General features: G+C 44.7%; 1 protein-coding gene across 3 annotated transcripts; it reads left to right on the top strand.

Annotated features, from left to right (window-relative positions):
* The first annotated feature begins 2,590 nt into the window (after nucleotides 1-2,590).
* LOC109871335 (protein piccolo-like) lies at nucleotides 2,591-21,814 on the top strand. Of its 3 annotated transcripts, XM_031818404.1 has the most exons (15): nucleotides 2,592-2,731; nucleotides 3,889-3,956; nucleotides 4,231-4,469; nucleotides 4,729-4,779; nucleotides 5,131-5,261; nucleotides 6,914-6,940; nucleotides 7,764-7,857; nucleotides 8,102-8,173; nucleotides 8,352-8,652; nucleotides 9,320-9,532; nucleotides 12,902-13,040; nucleotides 13,139-13,200; nucleotides 15,068-15,202; nucleotides 15,415-15,560; nucleotides 17,613-19,716. In XM_031818404.1, the coding sequence occupies exons 1-15, from the start codon at nucleotides 2,601-2,603 to the stop codon at nucleotides 17,754-17,756; spliced, it is 1,953 nt and encodes a 650-aa protein (XP_031674264.1). In that variant the 5' UTR covers nucleotides 2,592-2,600; the 3' UTR covers nucleotides 17,757-19,716. The 3 variants fall into 3 exon arrangements, with proteins under 3 accessions (XP_031674265.1, XP_031674264.1, XP_031674266.1); XM_031818405.1 differs by lacking the exon at nucleotides 6,914-6,940 and having other exon boundaries at nucleotides 2,591-2,731; nucleotides 17,613-21,814; XM_031818406.1 differs by lacking the exon at nucleotides 9,320-9,532 and having other exon boundaries at nucleotides 2,594-2,731.
* Nucleotides 21,815-22,016: the final 202 nt, after the last annotated feature.

The raw sequence follows: 22,016 nt of genomic DNA, 5'->3' as shown, positions 1-22,016 counted from the left end.
GCTCTGGTCTCTCTCTCTGGTCTCTCTCTTGTCTCTCTGGTCTCTCTCTGGTCTCTCTCTCTGGGTCTCTCTGGTCTCTCTCTCTGGTCTCTCTCTATCTCTCTCTGGTCTCTCTCTTTCTCTGTCCCTCTCGTCTCTCTCTTTCTGTATCTCTGTCTCTCTTTCTCTGGTCCTCTCTCTCTCTGTCCCTCTGGTCTCTCTCTGGTCTCTCTGGTCTCTCTCTCTTCTTGTCCCTCTGGTCTCTCTCTGGTCCTCTCTCTCGGGTCTCTCTCTCTCTTCTGTCCTCTCTGGTCTCTCTCTGGTCTCTCTCTCTCTGGTCTGGTCTCTCTTTCTCTCTCTTGTGTCTCTGGTCTCTCTCTTGGTCTCTCTCTCTTTCTGGTCTCTCTCTTTCTGTCCCTCTGGTCTCTCTCTGGTCTCTCTCTGGTCTCTCTCTCTTTCTGTCCCTCTGGTCTCTCTCTGGTCTCTCTCTCTCTGGTCCTCTCTCTCTCTGGTCTCTCGCTCTTTCTGTCCCCTCTGGTCTCTCTCTGATCTCTCTCTCTCTGGTCTCTCTCTTTCTCGCTCTCTTTCGCTCTCTGGTCTCTCTGGTCTCTCTCTCGCTCTCTCTCTGGTCTCTCTCTCATTCTCTCTGTCTCAGTCTGTGGGGTGTTACAGGGTCCATGCTGGACAGTTGTGAATTAGCACGGCTGTGGCCGCTGCCTTTGTAGGGGCTGTCTGGGGCCTGATGTATGAGAGGTGGGTCGGAGGACTGTAAAGAGAAGAGGGAAGAGATACAGCTCAGAGCCACCTGGTGGGAGCCAGGGCCATCCATCTGTCACACTGTGTGTGTCTGTCTGTGCTATTGTGTGTGCATGCATGCATTCTGTGTGTGTGTGCCCTCTCTTCCCATTTTCTTCATCTTTCCCTCCTTCACTCTCCCTCCCTCCCTCTTGCTTTCTCTCTGTCCCTTCTTCCCTGCACCTGACCAATCTCTCCTCCATCAATTTATCTTTGTCCTCCCTCCCTCCCTTCCTCCCTCTCTCTCTGATTTATCATGGGCTTGAACTGTAAATAAGAATTTGTTCTTAACTGACTTGCCTAGTTAAATAAAGGTTAAATAACATTTTGAATAACAGCTGTTCCTCTGTGTCAGCTGTATCAGAATGATCTTTAACTACAGGTTGGTCTGGACCGGTGTGTATTTATCAATGCTGTGACAGGTTGGATCTCACCTCTGCACTCGTCTAGTAGGTCAGCTATGGAGGCACCATCGTCAACCTCTTCTGCATACAGTCAACACCTGGGTTGTGTTCATTCGGGCTCACCATAGCAAAACGTTTTGCAACTGAAAATGAACACCTGTGTTCTTCTTATTGTACAAATTCAGATCCAGTACCTCTCTGTTTCAAAATGTTTTCCCTACTGAACATGGCCCAGATAAGTGTCCATCTCCAAACAGTGCAGATCATCAATCCTCATTCAGACCAAATGCTTGTTCTTCTTTACTCGACATACCTGCATGCACTCATTAACACACACATTTAGGATGATCCCAGGAAGTTGCATTCACCAGTAGTATTTATTATCCGATGACTAAAACATCCAGGCCTGAAGGAGATGGGTAGTAGCCTAGTGACACTGTTACCTTTCACCTCTAGCAGAGCTCATTGTTTTGCCAGTGAAAACGTTACCATGGAGAGCTGCAGCTATGACTGTGTCCGTTCCAAACAAAGTGTCTCTGTGTAAGGTGACACTTCCGCTGAAACTTTGGAAACATGGTTTCTCACAGTGAGCGGTGTGTGAATACAGAATTGTGGTCAATTCTAGCAGGTGCGAAGGCTCAGACCGAGTGTGTGTGATGAGTCATACTGCCATACTGTGTCACTGAGTAACTAGTGTGAAACTCCATGTAGGTAACACAGCTCAGGAGCTCCGGCGCAGTCAGAGTCTAGTTGCCTACGTCAAGACTTGCTTTCACCTGTGTGAGTGCTGCTGGACAGCACGGAGTGTGTGTGCTTTTGCAGTGCTGTAGGACTGGTCTGTTTGTGTGCCATGTGTGTGTGCCGTGTGTGCCGTGTGTGTGTGTGCCTGTGTGTGTGTGTGTGCCGTGTGTCTGGGTGCCGTGTGTGTGCCGTGTGTGTGTGTGTGTGTGCCTGTGTGTGCGTGAGTGAGTTTGTGGTGCTTTGTCCTGATCTGACCTCTACTGACCAGGGTCAATTGCATTTCAATTCAGGAAGTGAATCAAAACTTCAGTACAAGACTTGACAAAGCAACACTTTTCAATTGAAGAATTTGAATGTGATCTCATGTACTGACTGAATTGAAATGGAATTGATCCAAACCCTGCTACTGACCCTGTGGTCATGTGGTTTAACTTTCTTCGAAGCATGGGGTTGTTGGAGAAAGAGTTAGGGTTTATAGGAGGCTGCACAGCAGTGTGTTGTGGTGTTGAAACAGGACTCATTGGTACTGTGTGTTGTTGATGATGGTGTGGTGTGTTTCTGTATGTGTGTGAGGTGATACACTTTACACTTAGCTAATTGGTTTCAGTTTTCGAATGTGAGAATTAGGTGTGATACATTTTATATGGTAAACTAACTATGTTTGTGTATGTGTGTGCGTGCATGCGTGTGTGTGTGAATATAGGAATGCAGGTGCTGGAGTGGAACGAGCTTCCTCTGACGGGGAAGACCTACGAGGAAGTGCAGGGGCTTGTGGTACAGCAGTGTGGCGAGGCAGAACTCTGCGTGAGACTGTGAGCATACTTTCTTCTCTCTGTGACTGTCTCTCCCTCTCCGTCCCACTTTCTTCTCTCTGTGACTGTCTCTCCCTCTCCGTCCCACTTTCTTCTCTCTGTGACTGTCTCTCCCTCTCCGTCCCACTTTCTTCTCTCTGTGACTGTCTCTCCCTCTCCGTCCCACTTTCTTCTCTCTGTGACTGTCTCTCCCTCTCCGTCCCACTTTCTTCTCTCTGTGACTGTCTCTCCCTCTCCGTCCCACTTTCTTCTCTCTGTGACTGTCTCTCCCTCTCATCCCACTTTCTTCTCTCTGTGACTGTCTCTCCCTCTCCGTCCCACTTTCTTCTCTCTGTGACTGTCTCTCCCTCTCCGTCCCACTTTCTTCTCTCTGTGACTGTCTCTCCCTCTCCGTCCCACTTTCTTCTCTCTGTGACTGTCTCTCCCTCTCATCCCACTTTCTTCTCTCTGTGACTGTCTCTCCCTCTCCGTCCCACTTTCTTCTCTCTGTGACTGTCTCTCCCTCTCCGTCCCACTTTCTTCTCTCTGTGACTGTCTCTCCCTCTCCGTCCCACTTTCTCTCTGTGACTGTCTCTCCCTTTCTTATTGGTCTTAGGCTTCCTCTCTCTCTCTGTTCCTGTCACTCTTTCTCTCTCTATATATCTCCCTCTCCTTCTCAGTTTCTCTCTGTCCAGCTACCCTTCCTCTCTCTCTCTTCTCCCTTTATCGTTTGTTATGATTTGATAGAGGAGGAGGAATTTAAGCCTTAAGATATATATTTGAGCACTGCCACCTACACTCACTGATAACAGCCTTGCGGGGGTTCCACCTCAAATATTTGGAAGTGAGCAGTCTTCATTAGCTTCAGTAGTTCTCTAGAGTGGGTTGTTTCTGATTCACATAGAATACATTTCTTTTTAAAATCTCAGTCTTCTCTAAATTAATCTCATTGCCTCGCACTCCCTCACTGGTGACTTCTCTCTCCCACTCATCTCTGTCCTCTCTTTTTGACACAATTGTTTTCTCTTTTCTCTCTTCCCAACCTGTCTCTCTCTCTCTCTCTCTTACCCGCTCAATCTGGCTCTCTCACTTTCTCTCACTTTCTCTCTCTCTCACTTTCTCGCTCTCTCGCTCTCTCGCTCTCTCGCTCTCTCGCTCTCTCGCTCTCTCTCCCTCAGAGATCTGAACATGCTGGCTGACTCAGAGGGCTCTCAGCACCTTGATCTCCCAGACCATAGCAAACCAGGTAGAGTAAGAGCTTAGCCTCTTCACCCCAGGGTGTCCTCCCCCCTCTCTCTCTGCTATCTTCCCCTTCTCTCTCATTTTTCTTTACCTTCTCTCTCAACTTCCCCTCTCTCTCGACTCTCCTCACTGAAGGTACAAAATCCCTTAAGGTTCTGCAACTAGAATATTTCAATCACTATGGCCTCTACCACAGTGAATGATTCCATAACTTCAAATGTGTGTGTGTGTGTTTCTCTTTGTGAATTTGTGTCCATACGTGTGTGTCTGTGCTCTAGGTGACAGACCCCCCAGGTCTCCGGGGGTGGATCCGAAACAACTGGCTGCAGAGCTACAGAAGGTGTCCCTGCAGCAGGCTCCTCCACCTACCACCGCCACGTCCTCCTCCTCCACGGTGGGGGGAGAGAAAGGACCCCACTCAGCCATCTCAGGCGCCGCCTCGGCCACTTCTAGCGCCATCCAGAGTCCGGGACAGCCGGGGTCGCCCTCCGTCAGCAAGAAACGCCACAGCAGCAAGGTGAACGGGTGGAGGATGATGTGGAGCTAAATTGAACACAGGCGTCATCTTCTGGTTGCATGACTAGAACATATTTTATGTTCAAAGGAACTGTCTAATTTTCAATAGAGGCAATTCTATATTGGCACATACTGTATGTTGTATGCATTTTAGTTTGAAAGCGTTTCTAACTAATCTTATGCATAATTCTGTACTCATCGACAGTTCTTTACATGCACACACACTTACTGTTTCTAAATGTGTTTCTGTCATCTTCCAGTCTGCGGAACCAGTGAAGACACAATCCCACCCTGTTACTGGAGAGATACAGGTCAGCTGACCAAGCCTTGTTTTGAGATTCCTTGACTCACCACTGCTTGTATATCCATGCACTTCATAAGGTGTTTTACTAAGGCCAGTCGTCTCGTTGAGATTCCTTGACTCACCACTGCTTGTATATCCATGCACTTCATAAGGTGTTTTACTAAGGCCAGTCGTCTCGTTGAGATTCCTTGACTCACCACTGCTTGTATATCCATGCACTTCATAAGGTGTTTTACTAAGGCCAGTCGTCTCGTTGAGATTCCTTGACTCACCACTGCTTGTATATCCATGCACTTCATAAGGTGTTTTACTAAGGCCAGTCGTCTCGTTGAGATTCCACCGTCTCTTGATTTTGCAGCTTCAAATCAACTATGACAAGCAGCTGGGGAACCTGATTGTTCACGTGCTCCAAGCCAGGAACCTGGCCCCCCGAGACAACAACGGCTACTCCGACCCCTTCGTCAAAGTCTACCTCCTCCCGGGGAGGGGGTGAGTCTGTTGGATACGCTACCAGTAGGGTTTACAAAATTCTGATAACTTTCACAAAATTCCCAGGTTTCTAAATAAAAATCCTGGCAGATTCTTGGAGTCAGGAGAGAATAAGCGGCTTATCCGGAATCCTCCAATCCGGATTTCTGGGAAACTTGGGAATTTTGGGAAACTTAACAGAATTCTACAGCCCTACCAAAGAAAGAAAGCTGGTCTGGAATCCAAACTGAACATCACTCTTTTTTAAAAATTTGAAATGAAAGTATATTCAGTTTAGTTTGCAGGCAAGCAGTGAGGAGTGGTATTCCGTTTGGATTCTAGGCTATAGCAGAGAGGTAGGGACAGAAACACTGGAACTAGTCAAGTCAAGGAGAGAACAATCTCTTTGGTGAGAGAAGTTAAGTACACTTCACAGATCACCTATAGTAGCCTACACACTACAGCCATTATGTAACTCTTTCACTTCTCATCCTTGCTCTGTTGCTGTGCTCTGTCCATGTATCTATGCTCTGTAATGTTACCAGAGCATTTCCTTGTCGGATGTGCATCACTGTGAGTTAATAATGAACTGTGTCATATCGTAGTGGAAGCATTATCGATAGCAGTGTTGAATGGTTGTGTGGTAAAGTGTTACTGTAATTGTGTTTAAGTGTATATAAAACACTGGAAAGGTGATTAGTTTAGTTTCAGGGTGTTTCACGTGTGTAAAAGGCCTTATGAATTTCAGGTCATGTGGACAAACGCATTCATACGGAAGAAATGCATAGAACCAAGATTACCATTAAAACCATGGCTAGACCACTTCAAAAGGAAGCCATTTTGGAAAGCTTAAAACAAACTCCCATTCATCTTAAAATTGATTTACGATTGATTTTAGCTGGCCATGGCATGTTGTGTTCTATGCACCCACACCAGATGTCAGATCAATTCCATCATGCCACTGTGATAAGCCTGTTACAAGCCTGTCACATGACATGAAATGTAATTACCATTCTAGGAACTGTTTCTATGTAGACATTTGATACCTAGTTTTTATGAAGGGAGTCATTAACACCTAATCAGCGTCAAACGACACACATGTAATACCCTAAACATGATGTAAATTATGTTATATTTTGCCATGTAGTTCTGCTGAGTTTTCCCCTTTGCCCTTGTTGCTAGGCGGAATAGAGCAGGGAAATCGATAAGACTCATAATAGCTTGTAATACGATCCACACTGTAGCCGTCTGGATCTCAGTGCTCAATGTGATTATGTCATGTTGTAATCAGCTCTCCCACTTACCCTACCCTTATCTATGGAGTCCTTAGGGACCACTGGACTAGTGTTACACACATGCATATACAAGCACACACACGCTGGGGGAAAATGCACACTCACAATACACACAGACATATTCCTCTCTCACTGCCCCAACACATATCCTGTGCCCCATGCCCACTTCCCTGTTACTGACCTTCCCAAATACACACACACACTGCCCCCCCCCACCCCCACCACCACACACCTGAAACCTCACTGCTCACTTAACCCCCCCCCCCCTTCCACCAAAACTACATCCACACACACCCCACACACACTCCTAACCCCCCTGACACTGACTCTTGTTTTTGTATGCTGTTCTTATATTTAATGCATGCTGGACCCATTCAGTCAGGTCATGGTTGTCCAGAATGCCAGGTATGTGATTTGCCCACTCTGACTTTTGACTTTGATGGTTGCTGTTAGATTGTAGTAAGGTTGGACCTGGATTGTGATGACGATTGAGTTGAAGGCTCAGGGCCCAATGCATGTGGTGCTGGTGACGAGCGTATAACCCCAGCTAGTCACTATATACTCACTCTAACACCTTTCCACTCCCATGCATTGTACACTTCTGCCCTATGCCCTCATATTGTTCCCTACCTCCTTAGATTGTGTTCTAATATGCATACTACAGTAGACTCTACCTCAATATGACCTAACATATGATTCCCCACTTTCCCTTAACTCATTTCCCTACATGTCTGTCAGACATATAAAGTACCCTAAATTGCTGTTCTAATATTGTGTTTTACTTTGTACCTCACCCTGACGTTGTTCTTGATATTGTGTTTTACTTTGTACCTCACCCTGACGTTGTTCTTGATATTGTGATATCCGTTGTATCCAGTGTTGTTCCCTTTAGTCTTCCATTTTAATTGTGCCCTAAATTGTTCCGTACACCCTTACATTGTGCCCTACTTTGTTCCGTACACCCTTACATTGTGCCCTACATCTTAACATAGCTCGCTACTTCCTTTCATTGTGCCCTGCACCCTAACATTGTGCTATTGTGTTCTGAATTTCTATGTTTTGTGTGTGTGTGTGTGTGTGTGTGTGTGTGTGTGTGTGTGTGTGTGTGTGTGTGTGTGTGTGTGTGTGTGTGTGTGTGTGTGTGTGTGTGTGTGTGTGTGTGTGTGTGTGTGTGTGTGTGTGTGTGCATACCTTGCTAATGGCCTGCTCTGTCTGTGTGTGATTCCAGTGCTGAGAATAAGAGGAGATCAAAACAAGCTGGCCAGAGTCTGAACCCAGAGTGGAACCAGACTGTTATCTATAAGAACATCCACCTGGAACAGGTACTGCTACAGTATCTCTAACTGCTTTTGGGATAACCACAATGTCCTGTGTGTTTGATGTGTTTGGTTACTGTGAATACTGCTTTTGTGAGTTTAGAGGAATAATAATGTGGTGTGTGTGTGTGTGTGTGTGTGTGTGTGTGTGTGTGTGTGTGTGTGTGTGTGTGTGTGTGTGTGTGTGTGTGTGTGTGTGTGTGTGTGTGGTGTGTGTCTGGGGGTGTGGTGTGTGTGCGCTGTGTTTCAGCTGAGGAAGAAGCTGCTGGAGGTGAGCGTGTGGGACTACGACAAGTGCTCCTCCAACGACTTTTTGGGAGAGGTGAGAGAGAAAGACATGCATTTTGTCCATAGCACTTCTGTGAGGGTGACATACATTACTGTGATGCTGCTGTAAGTTTCATATAAGAAGCAGCCATCCACTATGTGAGGTTGATGTTAAAGGGGATGTGTGTGGGTGTTCTTGATGTTAAAGGACATGTATGTGGGTGTTCCTCTAGGTGTTGATGGACCTGTCCAACACAGCTAACATGGATAACATCCCACGCTGGCTCCCTCTGAAGGAACAGAGTGAGGGAGAGCACCACCGGCGCTCCCTTTCAGCACAGGGGCGCCAGCACTCCCCCAAGCCCCCCTCACAGCACGCCTCCCCCAAAACCCCTGCCCACGGTAACCAGGACTCCCCCAAGCCCCCCTCGCAGCACGCCTCCCCCAAAACACCCGCCCACGGGAACCAGGACCCGCCCAAGTCGTCGGTCATCAAGAGCCGGAGCCATGGGATCTTCCCTGATCCAGCCAAGGGTAGGAGAGGTTCTGTCTTTCCCTTCCCTCTGGCCTCTTAGTCATCATGAACAACCTACCCTACTCCTTTCTCTCTATCTGTACCTGTTCTGGTTCTCTCTCCCTTTCTCCTTTTCTCCCTGGTTCTCTTTATCTCTCTCTCTCTCTCTCATTTTCTCTAGCTGTCTTTGTCTCTCTCTCTCTGTCTGCCTAGCTATCTCTGCCTGTCTCTCTCTTTCTCTCTGTCTCTCTTTCTATCCCCCCTCTGTCACTTCTCCCTCACTATTCAGACTCACCCATTATAGCTTTGGATTCATGCTCTTTGCTTTGCCATGTTTTTATTTTCTGCTGTTGCCATGACTCCACTCAGCTCAGACTTTTCCTACCCTCAGCTTCCTCCATTCCCGTCCTTACACAACAGGGCCATGGAAGGCTTTGAAAACAACCCCCACCTCCTCAGTCTTAACCCTAAACTTAATTGGAAAATCCCAAATTTAAGTGGAAAACTTATGTGGCCCAAACAATTGGAAAATACCCACTTCCAAAGGGTCATTCAAACAGGGCGCTACAGAATGTGGCATGTAGCTTAGTAGCTATCTAGCCCTGATTTAAAAACAGAAGAGCACAACAACAGATGGTAGCTTTAATGGTAATGATAGATGTTAATTGGTGAATTTGGTTGTTCTAGACACGCAGGTGCCCACTATTGAGAAATCTCACAGTAGCCCCGGCACATCGAAGCCTTCCCCGTCCGAGGGCCACAGCCAACATACGCCACGCGCGGCTCCACGTGCGGCGCCTCGCAAAAGTGCAAGGCAACACCAGCAGGATGGCACCGGCGGTGTCGCTGTAGCAACGGGTGAAGCTCCGGCTCCGCAGCAACAGCACCGCCTCCAACCAAGTAAAAGACGCAAATAAAGCCTCCGCAGCATGGCCGCCTCGCGCTCATCTGTTCCCCCTTCTGTCCAGTTTGAGCTGTTTTCTTTGTTTTCTCTTTTTTCCCCTTTTCCTTCTATTTTTTTCCCCCTCCTTTTTTTTTTTTGTCCTACTTCTGGTGCCTTCCGTACTCCCCCCCTCACTGCTTCTCTTCTGTATGTTCCCACGGTGTGTAGATCCAGCATCACACTTACCGTATTCTAGCACTTCTTGTTTTAGAGTTTACACTAAAGTTTACTCCTCAGTTTACCCTGTTTCAATGAACCTCCAGAGCCACAAAGATTGCTGTTAAAAACATTTTATACTTCATTGGTTAAAAGGTTGATAAAAAGGAAATATACAATTACTACAACTAAACTAACGTTTCTAAAAACAGAAACTAAACCCTCTGTGAAATTAGATCATAAATTGGAACTAAACGTTTAAATAACGACTCATAAGGTTGCAGGCATAATCATCCTCCCTTAATTTTAAACCAAGTTTGTTTCAAACATTCTTTTAAATGTTCTTGTATTATTTAATGTTGTAAGACAGTTAACAGAATGTCACAGAATGACAATGATGATCTTAAACAAGACTGACTCCCGACAAACAAGTAGGGCTTTTGAAAAATCACTTTGGGACCAGTTGTCAATCAGTGTCCGAACACAGTAGCACTGCCAGTGCTCTCACATCATTGGTCAAGCCATTGACTACCATGGTACACACAGTAGAATCAGTAGATTAGTAGACACAGTATATTTGATTCAGTTTGGACTAGTCATGGTGTCATGGTCCAAGAGAGGGAAGGCTAGGAATTACACTTAGATATCACTTGAATCGTTTGAACTACCTGATCCAAGCATTTACAACGATGAACTCAGAAGAAAGTCTCCCAACCTAACCCTCTCCCTCCGTTTAAATTTCATTATACCTTTTTTCCCCTGTGTTTTGGACTTGTTTTGGTTTCTGTTTTATACCAAAATGGCCGGCTTTCTGAAGCTACTCCACTCGGATATGGCTGTGCATGCAGTCCGCTGCCCCTCTCCCACACACCCTTCTTTTTCTTTATTTTGGAGCACAATGCACATCAGTAGACGCCCCACCCCTATGTGATGTGGAGGGCCGGGGCGACTGTGCACAGCACACTGTGGCTGCATGTGACTGACAGTAAAGCTGGTTTCAATGGTGATGATATTCCTGCTTTCTGAGTCTCCATCTTGCCCGCCCCCTGCCCCCGGCCTTGACCTCTGCCCTCTACCCACTTGGCGTGACCCTGTCCCGCGCCTGCGCCCCTTACGCCCTCCAGTCTCCTACCCCCCAGCCCAAAGAGGCCGCCTCTCCCTGAGGCACCACAGACACACCATAGTGGGCGTGCTCACCATTCAGAAAGCCCAATCCGATTCGCTCCCCGCCCCGCCGGGCCCGGCAGCATCGGCCACTGGGAACCAAGCAGACGGCAGACACCTGACCTTCAGGAAAGCCATGTCTGAAGAGAGGCCACAGAGAGAAGGAGGTGAGAGTCGCACGTTTCTGTCGTGTGACTGACTGCAAAGATTGTTGCAGCCGGAGAGAGACAGGCTGGGATACTACTAACGCACACCTGCAGAAAGAGAGAGATCTGACACAATACAACAGACAAAAAGAGATCTGACAAGGTACAACAGACAGAAAGGGATATTAGGAGAGATTGTGACCAGAGAGAGAAAGAGCTAACACACAGCCACACAGCCAGCCACACAGCCAGAGATTCATGCAGCGAGACACAATTTCTTAATGACCGTGGACACAGTTTGCTAATACCAGGAAATAGACTATCAATCCAGGGCTCCGGCATTGTTCCCTAACAATAAATCAGGCTTTGACAGCAATTACCGTAAAACCATTAAGCAATAAGGCCCGGGGGGGTGTGGTATATGGCCAATATACCACGACTGAAGGCTGTTCATAAGCACGACGCAATGCGGAGTGCTAGGACACAGCCCTTAGCCGCGGTATATTGGCCGTATATCACAAACCCCCGAGGTGCCTTATTGCTATTATAAACTGGTTACCAACATCATTAGAGCAGTACAAATAAATGTTTTGTCATACCCATGGTATACGGTCTGATATAACACGGCTGTCAGCCAATCAGCATTCAGGGCAGTTTATAAAACTTTATAAAGTACCTGTACACGTTTTTACTCCGTTTTCCTCCCTTGGGTCATTAAATGGTATTAGCAAACGTTTCTTTTTTCTTATCGTGTCGAGAGGCCTGAGAGAAGAGCGTCGGCATAGATCCAGTTTCATGTCACGTGACTCACACATCCCACACCATGCCATTCACAACCAACCAGTCATACTCTATATCTATCTCACCACTGCACTTATGTGACAGAGGTGGTTTTGTGTATAACCTTGCCAGACCTAAAAAAGTGATTTGAACTTGTTTTGGCATTTAGATCTCAGAGCTAATGCCTAGGCTTTAGCTCAGCTGGCTAACACAGTCTTGTGGAACAAAGAAGACCCAGGTCAAACCCAGTCAGTAACACACTTACTTACTGTAGAAGTTGCTGTGAATATAAACAGTGCATTTATTATACGTAACTTTTGCAAAGCAAACACATAAATAGGCATTTAAACCATTCAAGTTTTGAAACTACGATCAGTTACTAAGATGTAATTGTGATGATTGAATAACAAATGTAAAATTGCTTAAGTAACTTTACATCAATGTGTTTTAGAGTAAAATGATTAGTTATCCCCACAAAGCAGAGACACACACTTAGTCCGACATTTAGATGACTAATGCGTAATAGGGTCTGTGGGCCTTTTGTTTGGTCTGTTGTGAACATATTTATGTTGCTTAATGTTTGATACTGTTTCTCTGGATCGTTATGTGTCTATGTCCTTGTGTTCTCTCTGTGTGTCCAATGATGAAGCGGTTTGAAAATGTTGTCCTGTTTATGTGTGAGGGATGATACTGTACGTATGCCACTACATCTGCCCATATGTGTATGCTTCATGCCTGTCTTCTATAGTATTGTGGTGCTTTTCATAATAACAATTTGATGTGTATTGGAGGAGAGGTGTTGGCTGCCCTTATTCTGTAGATCACACACACACACACACACACAATGTTATGTCACATAAAGTGGAAGAGCTATACATCACACTCAAAGTGCTAAATAATATTTAATATAGTAACAGTAGGCATGGGTGTTGTAATACTATATCAACAATGGAACCAAAGGAGACCCAGGCCTTTATTGAGACCTATAGTGCACCCACATAAGGCAGTATATTCTCAACCAGGCCTATATAGGGCTCCCTCTCTTTCTCTCATGACTTGTGTCATCCAATCTCCGTACAGCACGGCCCGGCAGGTCCGGCGACGCCCCGGTAACAGCCGCCTCATTGGACAGCGGTCTGAGTGGCAGTGCTCACAGCCTATTGGAGGATGAGGGTGGGACTAATGCCGTGGACAGTGCCATCTTCCAGGTCCCTCGGTTGTGAGTTTGGTTATTGTATATACTGTATTTTACATCCTAATGTTTTGTGCACTCAGTGTGTATATTTCTGTATTTTGATATGATCTTGTTCCGGACAGTGGGAAGATTCCAAATGGCACTGACGTGATGATGTCACCAATGGGCCATATGGACTCTGAGGGTAAGTCACAGTGGTGTGTGTGTATACCACCTGGAGGTGGAAGCGTAATTCTATGGTGTGCATGCATGTGTGTATATAGGTGTGAGTATGTCCCTGTGAGCTTCAGTGTGTACAGTATGTGTCAACACATCCCTCAGATGTAACTATGGTTAGCTGGTCTGCTCTCTAGGGCAGGTTTAGTTGAATCCCAGTGTGAGTGTTGTGACTGGTGTGAAGTCATAAGTCATCAGGAAGTGACAGCACCAGTCACATTAATCTGACCTTGTGAGCATACTTCATACAGTACTGACACGTGTCATGGAAGGAACACTCTAGTGATCAGTGGAGGCTCCTCAGAGGAGGAAGGGGAGGACCATCATCGTTATTGAATTTCATTAAAATAGTGAAACATTAAAAAAGTTATACTTTTTAGATAAAACTATACTAAATATATTCACGTCACCAAATCATTTATTAAAACACTGTTTTGCAATGAAGGTCTACAGTACACTCAACAGCACTCTGTCGGCAAGCAATATTGTGTAGCCGGAGCACAGCTAATTTCCTTCCCCTTCTGGGTACATTGACTTCTATACGAAATCTAGGAGGCTATTGGTTCTCACCACGTTCCATAGACTTACACAGTAATTATGACATCTTCCAGAGGACGTCCTCCAACCTATCAGAGCTCTTGTAGTATGAACTGACATGTTGTCCACCCAATCAAAGGATCAGAGAATGAATCTAGTACTGAAAGCATAAACTACAGCTAGCTAGCACTGCAGTGCACAAAATGTGGTAAGTAGTTGACTCAAAGAGAAAGACAATAGTTGAACAGTTATATAGCGATGTATTTAGTTGTATTTTTTTCACTTTCACTTAGCTAGCGAATGCAGCTAGCTAGTTTAGTCAAACAAACCGGCTCAAACAGAGAGGGATGTTAAGTTAGCTAGCTGGATATGGCTATCCAACACTGGAACTTTTCCAAGTCAAGGTAAGCTTTTGATTTGATTAATTTATTGCCACAGGGGCCCGCCGTTGTAACTGCTAAACTGCTTGCTGTTGACTGTACACTGTACTGCATGATTATAGTGGGTTTACTAATGCATTAGTTCTAGTAGCTATATTGACTATGATGTTAATATGGTGACAACAATGTAGGCTGTGTGTAGCAGTTAGCGGTCATGATATGAAGGTTTGGCTTGAATTTGTTTTTAGCCTGGTCACAAGCAGCTAATGTGTTGTGTACTGAAGTCCACAAGGGAAGGGAAAGGTGAGAGGAGGAGAGCACGTAGATGTGGTATGGGATTACACAACGACCAAAGGGATCAAAGGGAACTGTGTTTGCATGTGATCACAGGTGTATTCATTCCGCCAATTCTGTTGAAAAATACATTCTTAAACGGAAGCAAATGGAATGAAACGGGGATCAACATACCTGAATTTGTCCAATGAAAACTGTCATATTCAACTGTTGGACTAATGATTACACCCTAGCTCAGCTAGAGGCAGGCAAGAGTGAATGTGTCAATGTCTGTCACTTTGATTGCTCAAATTTCTCTCAACCTGTGCACTTGTGTATGTGTGTAAACTTGCATTCACAGACTGGGTACAGGCAAAATTGTAGTATTATGTAGTAGCTAAACCTATTGCTGTTACATTGAGCTGGGTGAATGGAATATGAATGACAGTCATCCAATATGCTGTAATAGAAATAAGGCCATGCTCGTAAAAAAAATAATCGTCCTCCCTAATTTTTAAACGGCACCGACCTCCACCGGTGTGTGTGTATATGTGAATTAACGTGTGCGTGCGTGTGTGCGTGTGTGTGTGTGTGTGTGTGTATATGTGAATTAACGTGTGTGTGTGTGTGTGTGTGTGTGTGTAGGTAAGACCCAGGTAATGGGAGAGATCAAGATAGCTCTGAGGAAGGAGCTGAAGACAGAGGGAGACCAGCTGGTGTTGGAGATTCTCCAGTGCAGAAACATCACCTACAAGTTCAAGTCTCCAGACCACCTGCCAGGTACTGCTACATGCACATGTACATTACACACAAACATGTACACACACACACGTTTACACACTCATGTCGATGCACATTCGCTCGCACACACACAAACACTCAAATGGTACAGATACATGTGAATTCAGGCACACACACACACACACACAGACTGTTTCATAAAATAGAAGATAACCAACGTAGTGTGTGCTCATATGTGTGTGTGTCTACAGACCTCTATGTGAAGCTGTATGTGGTGAACATTGCAACCCAGAAGAGGATCATCAAGAAGAAGACCCGGGTATGTCGTCACGACCGCGAGCCCTCCTTCAACGAGACCTTCAGATTCTGCATGAACCCCACCGGCCACTCTCTGCAGGTCTGTCTGTCTGCCTGCCTGAATGTCTATTTACCTCGTGCATCTCTTTTCTTGTCTTAGATACTGTTATATGTCATTTAAAGTATAATACGTAGGATGCTCGTATGTGTGCTGTTCTGCTGCCCTCTATATCATGCTCTGTGTGTCACGCTGGATATGAACTCTTGTGACAGAAAGTTACATAAATCGAGTAGCCGGCCAGCTCTGTTGGGTCCTGGTTACCAAGAATACTCTGGATAAAAGTGTCTGCTAGATGTCTGTTCTAAACATGACTCTTCTCTCTCAAATCAAACTGTATTTATCACATGCGCAGAATCCAACAGTGAAATGCTTACTTACAAGCCCTTAACCAACAGTGAAATGCTTACTTACAAGCCCTTAACCAACAGTGAAATGCTTACTTACAAGCCCTTAACCAACAGTGAAATGCTTACTTACAAGCCCTTAACCAACAGTGAAATGCTTACTTACAAGCCCTTAACCAACAGTGAAATGCTTACTTACAAGCCCTTAACCAACAGTGAAATGCTTACTTACAAGCCCTTAACCAACAGTGCAGTTTTAAGAAAATACAACAAAAATACCTAAAATTAAAAAGTCAGAGATAAGAATAATAAGTAATTAAAGAGCAGCAGTAAATAACAGTAGCGAGGCTATATACAGGGGGTACCGGTACAGAGTCAATGTGAGGAGGCTATATACAGGGGGTACCGGTACAGAGTCAATGTGAGGAGGCTATATACAGGGGGTACCGGTACAGAGTCAATGTGAGGAGGCTATATACAGGGGGTACCGGTACAGAGTCAATGTGAGGAGGCTATATACAGGGGGTACCGGTACAGAGTCAATGTGGAGGCTATATACAGGGGGTACCGGTACAGAGTCAATGTGGAGGCTATATACAGGGGGTACCGGTACAGAGTCAATGTGGAGGCTATATACAGGGGGTACCGGTACAGAGTCAATGTGAGGAGGCTATATACAGGGGGTACCGGTACAGAGTCAATGTGAGGAGGCTATATACAGGGGGTACCGGTACAGAGTCAATGTGAGGAGGCTATATACAGGGGGTACCGGTACAGAGTCAATGTGAGGAGGCTATATACAGGGGGTACCGGTACAGATTCAATGTGAGGAGGCTATATACAGGGGGTACCGGTACAGAGTCAATGTGAGGAGGCTATATACAGGGGGTACCGGTACAGAGTCAATGTGAGGAGGCTATATACAGGGGGTACCGGTACAGAGTCAATGTGAGGAGGCTATATACAGGGGGTACCGGTACAGAGTCAATGTGAGGAGGCTATATACAGGGGGTACCGGTACAGAGTCAATGGGCACCGGTGTCGAGGTAATATGTACATGTACAGTACTGTAGGTAGAGTTATTAAAGTGACTATGCATAGATAATAACAGAGAGTAGCAGAGAGTAGCAGCAGCGTAGGGGGACTGCAAACAGTCGGGGAAGCCATTTGATTAGCTGTACAGGAGTCTTATGGCTTGGGGATATAAGCTATTTAGAAGCTTCTTGGACCTAGACTTGGCGGTCCAGTACTCTGTCCAGCCCTTCCTGGTGTCTAACTCTTCTCTGTCCAGCTCTTCTTGGTGTCTAACTCTCCTCTGTCCAGCCCTTCCTGGTGTCTAACTCTCCTCTGTCCAGCCCTTCCTGGTGTCTAACTCTTCTCTGTCCAGCTCTTCCTGGTGTCTAACTCTTCTCTCTCCTCTGTCCAGCTCTTCCTGGTGTCTAACTGTTCTCTGTCCAGCCCTTCCTGGTGTCTAACTCTTCTTTGTCCATCTCTTCCTGGTGTTGAACTCTTCTCTCTCCTCTGTCCAGCTCTTCCTGGTGTCTAACTCTTCTCTCTCCTCTGTCCAGGTATTCCTGGTGTCTAACCTTTCTCTGTCCAGCTCTTCCTGGTGTCAAACTCTTCTCTTTCCCCTGTCCAGCTCTTCCTGGTGTCTAAATCTCCTCTGTCCAGCTTTTCCCTGTGTCTAACTTCTCTCTCCTCTGTCCAGATCTTCCTGTTGTCTAACTCTTCTCTCTCCTCTGTCCAGCTCTTCCTGGTGTCCAATGGGGGGAAGTTCATTAAGAAGACCCTGATCGGAGAGGCCTACATCTGGCTGGATAAGGTGGACGTGCGGAAGCGAGTGGTCAGCTGGCACAAACTGCTGGCTAGCTCTGCTCAGATCCACTCCTAAAGAACCTACTGTTAACCTTGTCTATTCTATAGGCTCTTAACTCGCAGAGAGAAAGACGAGGATGGCTAGGGCGCTCGAGTTTACTGTCTCCATCACTGATCCACTCTTTATGGACCTACTGGACATACTCACAGGTCCACCATTGGGGTCGGGCGAGGACCGTTAGGGTGTGGGAGTTAGACATCTCTTACGTATCCTGTGGATCTTGAGTTTTGGTGTCAAGGGTCAGGGGTCAGCATTTGAATTGCTTGAGCTGTGACTGGGGATTGGCTAGTGGGGAGGAAGTAGGTATGTGTTTACAGGAAATTAACTTGTGTTTACAGGAAGTAGTGTAGCCAGGGCAGGGAGGAGGACATTGAGGCAACAAAGCAAGAACAGAATCAACCAGGTATTACACACACACTCACACACACAGTCAAACACACCACAAAGAAAGATGATCGTAAGAGACTGACACATAAATACAGGGGATGGACATGTTTAGAGTCTCTCATTGCTTTATTTGACTGGAGATGTTTTTATTTATGAATGAAATTATAACGACCTGTGGATTCCCCTCATGGCTTTGTATATTGTTAGAAGAATTTCATTAATTTATGAAGCATTTTGGGAATTAAATGTTGAAGATTTATTATATGGAGATTGCACCTCTTATTTTTGTATTATAATTATGATTATTAGAGTTTTATTGATTATTCTCCTCAATTGTTTAAGAACTGAATGATGAATGAAGAATTTTTTATCCAGGGACACACAGTATATTTTGTGACATACTCTCACTTTAATTCTAATTCTCGATTTGAAATGACTCCCTCATCTGGCACAAGGTACAAAGACCTTGGCAAGCATGTTTTTACATTTTGGGACAACAATATTTCCCCTTCTGTTCTTTCTCTAGATGTAAATTTAGATGCTGATATATCAGATATATTATATAAACATTGTTCTAAGCATAATTGGTGTGGTTTTAACAGACTGGGTAGTCTTGTGCACAGGGTCATGTTTATTAGGCACCAAATGGAAGAAAACAGACTGAAACAAGGAGGGACTACCTGGTGTTGTCCAGGAAGAAATGCTCATTTTAGTTTTCAGTTGCAAAATGTTTTCTGTTGGTTGACCTAATGAACGTGACAGTGAAAAGTTGCATTGTTGCCTTTGAGGTTGACTTTGTATATAGTTGAGTACACTGTCGTTGTGAGAGATAAATAGATATATTCTTATCACAGACAATCCGTTGTGGATGATTGTGGCTTAACGTATTATTTTTGGAATGTGAAATAACAGGTTTTAGCTGTGATTCAAGCCTGGTTTTCCTCCTAGTAAGATACACAGTGAACTGATATGTGTAAGACTAGCATAGTTCTGACTTCTCTTTACATTCACACATTTGAATTATCTCTTCACATGCCCACTTTCATGTTTTACTTAGCACTTTGTCAAGTTATCGAATGTATAGATGAATATACAGTATGTCCCCACTCGTAGAGAAATATAATATATATAAGTATGTCAAATGAATATATTAAATAAATAATGATAATGATAGTAATATAATATAGTTGACCATACTTGATTACCCTCTTGGCCTGTGTATAGTAAAGTGTGTCCCATGGTTCATATATCAGGGTCCCCTCCAAACAGTTGTCTATCTATACATTGGATGGGTGGGTGTGGTGGGGGAGTAGGTGGATGCGGCATGCTTTGGACGGTTTCTGTTGGTGTGTCTATCTCCATCACATGTCTAGGTACAAACTATCCTATTGGGCTCTCTGTTTCTCTATGGGAAGAGGTTGGTAGCTGGGGCTATTGTTTGAACATGAGTTCAATCGAAGTTGCTTTGATTAAGAAATGCTACAATACTCCTGGGTGGCGCAGTGGTCTAAGGCACTGCATCGCAATCCTAGCTGTGCCACCAGAGACTCTGGGTTCGAGCCCAGGCTCTGTCGCAGCCGGCTGCGACCGGGAGGCCCATGGGGCGGCACACAATTGGCCTAGTGTCGTCTGGGTTAGGGAGGGTTTGGCCAGCAGGGATATCCTTGTCTCATCATGCACTAGCGACTCCTGTGGTGGGCCGGGTGTAGTGCAGTGTAGTCGCTAAGTGTATGGTGTTTCCTCCGACACATTGGTGTGGCTGGCTTCCCGGGTTGAATGAGCACTGTGTTAAGAATCAGTGCGGCTTGGTTGGGTTGTGTTTCAGAGGACGCATGGCTCTCGACCTTCGCCTCTCCCGAGTCCGTACGGGAGTTGCAGCGATGAGACAAGACAGTAACTACTAACAACTGGATACCACGAAAATTGGGGACCAAAAGGGGGTAAAAAAAGAAGAAATGATTACGTTTTGGTATGTTTGTCATAGTCCTGGTGACACATTTATTTTTGCTGGTGTGCATCTGCTATTTGCTATGGGTTGGTGTGCATCTCTAAGCTACGGACCTGTGAGATTTGAAGGTGTGTAACGTGGCTTTCAGTTGAAAGGACACACTCAGAGTGATGTCCTGCCTAGGGTCAAGGTGTGTGAGGGCTGGTTGGTTTAATGGTGACCTTTTGACCTTTGATCTTTGCCAAACATTGACCAAACACCACAGGTTCTCTCCAGCTGATTCTATGCAACATAGACTTCGTGTTGTGACTGTGTCTGAATTATCAATCTAGATTCTACAGTCTGAATTAGCGATGCATTTTAGGGGACAATGGGTTATTCTGTTTGTGTATTGTTCACATGTATAGTTTTTTTACTGCCTTCAAGTTTGGGAATGAATAAGAACATATAGCTCTTTGATTTTTATAAGTATGCTTTCACATACCGTTAAATGCAACTTTATTTATTGCACATAAGCTGTTGTTTTCATATGTTTTTTACATCATCAAATGTTAGATGGAAGTTACATAGCTAATTGGAAAGTTTTTTTTTTTTTCTTCAGCAAAATGATCCAGGGCTTATATTTCAACCCAGAAACTCAGTCTTCAGCCCAATGTCCCAGCACACACACACACACACACACACACACACACACACACACACACACACACACACACACACACACACACACACACACACACACACACACACACAGTAGTGACTCTTCACATAGACTAGAATCTAAGGAGACACTTTCTTAACACCAGAGCCACGTTCCCAACAGATTCTAGCTTTCCACTGAGTTTTTATGCACCCCCACTTTTGAATAGTTTTATTTTTCCAGTATATATGTAATTTGAAAAATGACCAAAAAATGTTTAACAATGTAATGACTTGATGTTCTATCTAAATGGTTACCCACCTGAAATTGATATTTTTTGATACCAGCGTGCGTGAGTAGTTTCTTCATAACACACCCATGCATGGCCAAGTCCTCCTGAAAGTGACCTCCCTTTCCTATGTGTGTTATCTAGCTAAGATCTACACACACACACACACACACACACACACGGAAATGCCATCTCTTTATATCCTACCTTGTAAATACATATCTTTTTTTTCTACAAGAGGAAACGGAAAGATTTCCTTGATATCTGACATTAACGCATATGATCACGGGATGAGAACACAAGCAGTATGTTACTCTCTTCACATGGCAGAATACCTACAGGAGTTAGATGGAGTAAAGACCTTATAAACCTTGCCCTTACACCGGACACAACAGAGTTTTACCAGAGTATACAAACACAGACAAACCTTATTTTATCAACTCGAGTAGTTGCAGGAGAATTTAAATGTGCTCACAACAATGGATGTTGCATGTTTAGTTGGTGGTTCGTTCATACTATTTTTGTGTCCAGAAATTCTATTTAAAAAGAAAGATAGATAGAGAGATCAAACGTTACGAGGGGAACGAAATTCTGAAGAATAATTCTCAGATTATTTAAAGATGTATGCTGACTGTACAAAGATTATGCTTGTAAAATCCGTCTGGTTTTCCACTTCTATGTAAACAGAAAAATCTAATGTCATGGTTTTGTGATTGTACACAGGAGGTATTGATAAATTATGCAAATTGTGCTGTAAAAACAACGGCTGTTGCCCCAAGTCTAAATATTAAATATCTGTACAAAGAAAACAAGGTGGGTGTTTCTTTGTATATTGATTTCCTGACAATGTTTTTGTATGTGATATGTGATGATAGCTATGCATACATCTATGCATACATCTACCAAAGCATTCCAACATAATATCATCTCAAGTGTATTATTGTTCTTGAAATCCTGCTGATTATCATACATGCAACAAATACTGAAGTAGTGAAAATGAATATGGGAAAG

The sequence above is a fragment of the Oncorhynchus kisutch genome, unplaced genomic scaffold, assembly GCF_002021735.2.
Source record: "Oncorhynchus kisutch isolate 150728-3 unplaced genomic scaffold, Okis_V2 scaffold1365, whole genome shotgun sequence".
Taxonomy (NCBI): domain Eukaryota; kingdom Metazoa; phylum Chordata; class Actinopteri; order Salmoniformes; family Salmonidae; genus Oncorhynchus; species Oncorhynchus kisutch.
This window is presented reverse-complemented; position numbering and strand designations above follow the sequence as displayed.

Bases quoted from the DNA above. Each gene is read 5' to 3' on its own strand.
- LOC109871335 (XM_031818404.1), top strand. From the start codon at position 2,601: ATGCGTGTGTGTGTGAATATAGGAATGCAGGTGCTGGAGTGGAACGAG. The intron at 8,653-9,319 runs GTAGGAGAGGTT...TGGTTGTTCTAG, and splicing joins CTTCCCTGATCCAGCCAAGG to ACACGCAGGTGCCCACTATT. The intron at 13,041-13,138 runs GTGAGTTTGGTT...TGTTCCGGACAG, and splicing joins ATCTTCCAGGTCCCTCGGTT to TGGGAAGATTCCAAATGGCA.